The sequence below is a fragment of the Fulmarus glacialis genome, unplaced genomic scaffold (assembly GCF_000690835.1).
Source record: "Fulmarus glacialis isolate BGI_N327 unplaced genomic scaffold, ASM69083v1 scaffold11115, whole genome shotgun sequence".
In the NCBI taxonomy this organism is placed as follows: domain Eukaryota; kingdom Metazoa; phylum Chordata; class Aves; order Procellariiformes; family Procellariidae; genus Fulmarus; species Fulmarus glacialis.
The window spans coordinates 23,325-29,140 of NW_009213655.1; the positions used below are offsets into that span (position 1 = coordinate 23,325).

Genomic DNA, 5,816 nt, shown 5'->3' on the forward strand with positions numbered 1-5,816 from the left:
GGACCCGCTGTCCCAGCAATCCCGCTGCCCGGCCCCAGCCTCCCACCGCCCGGCCAGCTCCCTCGCTCTGCATGGGGTCTGCCTCGGCTCTGGGCTGCCACGTCCCTCCCCTGGCAAGGACAGAGATTCCCGTTTGGAAGGCAATACCAGCTCCCCTGCAATTCAGTGCACAGCCCCTACACCTGCAGATACCTGCAGGGGAGATGGCTGCTTCTCCTGAGGTCTGCCACCCCCCCTCCTTTCATTTACACAGAGCTGTTTTAGCACAGCTGGGGCTTGCTTTGGAAAACTGCCCTTCCACTTGGGTTGGAAGAAATCCTTCAACAACTACGCTACCTGCAGCAAAAGAAATCTGCGTCTAGGTCAGCATGCTGGGCCCTGGGCAGGCTGTCGAGCACAGAAATCCCCCGTCCCCTTTGCATGGCCGGTGTGGCTGGGCAGCCCCAGGGCTGCAGGAGGACACTGGCCCAGGGGATGTGACGAGCACATGGGGAGCAGCAGGGATGGGGATGGCTGGGGGGGTGAGGACAGGGCAAGGCAGTGCTTGGGGGGACTCGGGTGGGGAGGAGAAGCCATGGGGACACCTTTGCGAGGGGTCTCGGCTCCACGTGCGCTCGGAGCAGACTCTTGTGGCATCCTGAGCAGGAGCTGAATGCCAGCGGGGCAGAAATGTGCCCCATTCAACCAGACACTGCAACCAGGGGAGACTATGAAGTCTCTGATGGGGCATGCCAAATACAAACACGTTAAACTGCCAAGCCCCAGACCAGACGCTTTGGCTCACAATGACAGCAAACTCCCTAATTTCACCCACTTCACACCCGAAATGGATTGAGCAAAGCGGTACAAAAACCACGACAACTTTCACTGGGGTTTGTATGCAAGGGCTGAGGGCAGTTCACCAAATCAATCCACTTTCACATCCAACCTCCTGTCATTCCGAGCAGGAACAGAGCTAATCTGGAGTCAGTGTAACCCAAAGACGAGCTGGACAGATGCGAGTGGCCAACGGGAAATGTCATGTACAGAAAACTCAGGCTGAGATCCGGGAGGGCTTAATTAGCGGCACTGGGAATAAAAGCCATTTGCTACGAGAACAGAAACAAGCCAAAAAGCATCCCTGAAAAGGAAACCCCAGAACAGCTAGGAGAGGATAACTGAGATCAAAAAAACTAAACTCAACCTGTAGAACACCCTTCTCTGGTGAAAATCAGGTAAGAAGAAGAGGCTAGAAGCCAAGCCGGCAATCCCTCCAGCTCCTGAGAAACCAGAGCTCAGCTCCAAGCCTGGCACTGGCTGTACTAAGAAGCCAATCCAAGATTTTTTTAGAACAAAGGAGAGAGATCAAACAGAAAGCCAACCAGTTACCTACAAAGGCACTGCCAAAACCACACACTCTCTCCCTTTTCATGCCTTCTGCCCCAGCAGCCAGAGGTAAAATAGCAAACAAGACAGTTGGCTCATGTATTTCCAGTCCCCTGAAGTCACGCCAGCTGGTTTGCTCCACTTTGATACCCGTAAAAGCATCCCTTGGTGGGTGATATAGCATCCTTTGTGAATCCCTCTAGCCCAGAAAGCCTTGCCTGCAGGAGGTGGTGACCTTTATGGACTATAACAAAAAGTCCCTAAAAACCCACTTACCTGCCGCCCACTGCAAGGCAGCCTCTAAGCTGTCCCAAAAACACCCCGTTCGGTTTGGACTCCTACCTGCCTGGCTCCTGCCCCAAAACAGCTCGTGGCCCTACGGACAGGGGAGGATTTTGCAAGCTTGGCCCCAAACCATGCTAGTTCTGGAACAACTGTGCAGGGTTCATTCAAAATTCTCATAGTGCCTGTGAAGGACATTTGTGCATCACAGCTGCCCTCTGCATTTTGTATTTTCTCCACTGCTCTCAGGCTGCGCGCTCAGGCTTTTCCTCCACACTCGTGTAAGCGAGGGCCTCGCTCTGCACGTGGAACGGAGCTATGTTTCTTGCATGTCATGAGACTCCATGAGCTGGGAGTTTATGCATAAACCACCAAATTATACAGGATTTGCACCAAAAGCTCACAACACTGCAGTTACCTGCTTATTGCTCTCCCTGGTTTCTGTTTCCTCTCATAAACTCTTCAAAATATTCCAAATTTGAAATATCCCACAGCAGCACGTCCCTGTCCCTGCGGGCAGCTCTCCCCACAGGAGCCCAGCACATCCGGGGCTGTGGCTCGCGCAGATGCTCAGTAACAGCTCCCCCCTCCTTTTCACAACTTGCACAAGTTTCAAAACTTTCAGGGATGTTTCATGCCAAAGAAGTGCACAAGAGCACCCAGCCCAGCTGCCCCTCAGTGCCCTCGTTGACCAGCTGCCGGCTGGGGACAGCGAGGACAGGGATGGGAGGAGCAGAAAACACATCTCCCCTTCCAACATCCCACTCCTGGCTACCACCCGCCAGCTCTGCTAAACCCTGGGCTTTATAGTCGCAGGAGACATGAACCCGATGGCACTCGGTGTTATGGCTGGCACTGTGGCTGCGTGCCCCTGCAGCAGGTTACCGCAGTCGTGTGCCGAGTCAGCCGGGCGGAAACGGCGTGCTCTTTAGAAACAAGAATGGCTTGCCAATGGACTTGAGGCTTCTCTAGACCAAGACCTGGCTTGGAAAGGATGCTCCCTGTGCCAACCAGACTGCTGCATCCGAGGGGGGCCTGCAAAGCAATTGCAGGAGAGGTCCCTGCCTCCCCCATCTGCACCAAGCCTAATTCGCCCTAACAAAGTGAACCCTGGCAGACGTTTCCACCTCCAGCACTTTCCCAGGGAGAGCAACAAAATATCTTCATCACGGAGTGTCCTTCACTCCGCTTCATCGCTTTCAGTCCGCCTAAACCAGAAGGAAGGGCTGGAAAAAAAGGGCTTTTCTACTTTTAAAGATGCTGATAAGATGTGGTGCAGGGAAAAATGCTCTCCTGAACACAGGTATGTTCATACTGCGGATAGCTGGAGTTCATTCCCCTTAGCAATAAGATATACCCTTCTGTTAGCAATTACAGCTTCAACAGCCTCAAGGGAAGAGCAGCATTTGGGAAACATGTTTCCCCATGAGGCCGCTGATTTTGGGTCCCTGGTATGGGGTACATCTCTGGGGTCTGACCCTCGCCCTCAGTGCAGGCGCCCCACGGCATCCAGGCTGCCGTTAGCAAGGTAAAGGCAGCAAGAGGCTTTCTGCACCCGCAGAGGAGATCTGCCCAGCATAAGCAGACAGGAGAAAAACCTCCTTGGGCCTGGAGATTCCTGGATAGAGAAATCAGCTATCCATCAGTGTGACAGCCCTTAGCAAGCGGGTCCCCTGGGGCTCATATGCTCGCAAGCCTCCATCCCGGGGGCAGCGACACGGGAGACAGCAGATGGTCTGAACTTATTTAAGCCTTTCCATCCTTGATGTAACACTTAGCTACCCACACGATAAATAGGTGGCGAGACACCCATCTCGTTAAGCTAGACACACACCCCTCGAAAGGGAGAGGCCGTCTCTGTCCCTCCCCTCCTGTTCCCAGGGACCGGCTCTCTGCAGCTCCGAGGGTCTGGGGCTTCTTTGGCCCAGCACAGCCCTCGCCGGTGGGTCAAAGCGAGGAGCCAAGGCACGCCGAGACCCAATGCACTCGCACCCCTTTGTTTTGGCAGCTGCCCCCCAACCCCTGGGCTCGTCCCCTCCACCTCCACGAAAAGAAAAACCCAGTTCCTTACCGAGCTTGGGCAGCTCTGCCGGCGAGTTTATCCTCGTCTCTGTCCTGCTTTCTTTGCTGGCAGCGGGTTTGTTAGAGCCTGCAGTTTTCCTTCCACCTTTACAGGTATAGGAATCCGCCATCTCTGAAAGAAGCAGGGGAGGCGTTAAAATTCACTCCTCGGAGCCGGGAGCAACACATGCTAAAAGCAAGGAGAGCTGCTAGGGAGGGAGGGAAATTAGAAAACTATCATGGAGCTTAAAGGTTCCCTCAGAGAGAAGAAATGGGACGTGTTTCCAAGTATTTGTTCTACGGTCGAGCAATGCCATAGACGTGGTTGAAAAGCTGCTTTCATTATAGGCTGTTTTCCCCTCCACATATAATGGCAAAGACTTTATTAAAAATTATGGGCTGACTTTGTCCAGAGAAGTAGTGAATAAATGGCTTTTCCTCTTCGTTTATTTCTCTGCTTTCATTTAAGACACCAAAAAGAAAAAAAAAAAAAAAAATAGAGTTTTAACGAACAGATGTAGTGATAAATTTCCAATTTTCCGTATTAATGGGAAACTGTTATAAACTGAGAATTGTTAATGTTATCTGAATTTTCCGTATTAATAATTCAATTTGGCTTCTCTATAAATAATGAACATCAGGAATTATCGCAGAAGGCCCAATCTCGCCCCCAACAGAAGCGGGCAGCAGGACACCCCTCCATTTCGGCGGTGCCAGGACGAAGCCCACGGCGCGGCTGGCTCTCCCCCGGTTGGTTTCAAGTACCTTCCTCCCCTCCCGACAGCACAACCAAAGACACGTCTGAGGACGGGGACTGTGTCGGGAGATGCCACGTACGGCCCCGGGGGAAAGGAGTCCTCCAAGCCTCCAAAACGAGAGCACCAAGCCCTTGGGAGGCGATTCCCTGGACCACCATGGCCTTGAGACCTTGGTCGGGATGCGATGCTGATGCTCAGCCAGGCACTGGCAGTGTGACTAAGGGAAGTGCCAGCTGGTGCCTTCTTCACCTCTGCTCAACACTTCTCTCCCACACACACGGGTTTTTTAAAACACAGATTTGACTTGTCACTCCCAGTTCTTCCCATGAGATCATGTTTGCATCGTTTAACTCAACAGAGTTGATGCCCTGAGCATCCAGACTCAACCCGCCTGTCCTCGTGCCCAGAGGGGTGGCGGAGGTCGGGGGAGCATCTCCCGTGTGCCTGGATTGCCAGCCATGCCATCAACACATGGGACGTGAGGGTCCAACTGTCCTTTCCGAGGTGCCCCCGGGGACTTTCTACATGGGAATGGGCACCGCGCATCGCGTGCAGCCCAGATGGTCCGAGAAGACCTGGCAAAAGCTTCCAGCACATATTCGGCTGGTGACATATATGTGGTTGTTTGCACGGACACAAAGGTTAATCGGATCAAGTGAGAAATTCCAGCCTTGGCAATAGGTTCTTTGGCATTTGGTGCTGAACACAGGGATCATTTATTCAGCTAATTTGGGCTCTTTCGGTGGGAGACCTGGGTAGAACTGCAGCCTGACTGCCAGTGGCTCCTTCCTGGGACAGCTGGTCTCCGGAGCAGGCAGAGAGGGGTCCCTGCAGCCCCTTCCCAAATCGCGTTTCCACTCTCACCCGCATGGGCACTGCTCCTGTCCCCGATCCTGTGGGGACGAACATGCCAGTCCCCTTCCTTCCTGTGCTATCTCCTGACTCCTCTGAGCGATCCTCAGTCAAGTTGCTCGAAGGAAAAAAAAAAAAAAAAAACAACTCACGAAAGACCAGCGAACTGAAAGCTGAAGACGACAAGACCTCCGCGCTTTACAACGGGGTGAAAACCAAGGGGAAACCCACACAGCTGACACGCTTATCCAACTTGGGCTAGTGCCGAAATGCAACCATGCCGTGGCTTTGCCCCTTGGGCCGGGCACGCATCCCAGCAGGAGAGGGGAGGGAGGGCCAGCGCCTGGGCGAAGGCTGACCAGGACCCGCCATGCCGAATGGCGGCCACCAGCACGCTCGCACCCCGAGCAGCAAGACACCCTGGCGCAGGCGGGCAGGGCTGTCGTCGGACGGGCGACAAACCACAAAACCTCCGTGTCTCCCTCGCTGGGCGGCTCG

General features: G+C 53.9%; 1 protein-coding gene across 1 annotated transcript in view; it reads right to left on the reverse strand.

Annotated features, from left to right (window-relative positions):
- ZNF512B (zinc finger protein 512B) overlaps positions 1–3,839 on the reverse strand; it is a gene marked incomplete at its 3' end in the record, with an annotated part of 27,157 nt that extends 23,318 nt beyond the window's left edge. Inside the window, 1 exon segment of the mRNA XM_009578265.1 lies at positions 3,719–3,839. Coding sequence (XP_009576560.1) covers positions 3,719–3,839 — 121 coding nt within the window.
- Positions 3,840–5,816: the final 1,977 nt, after the last annotated feature.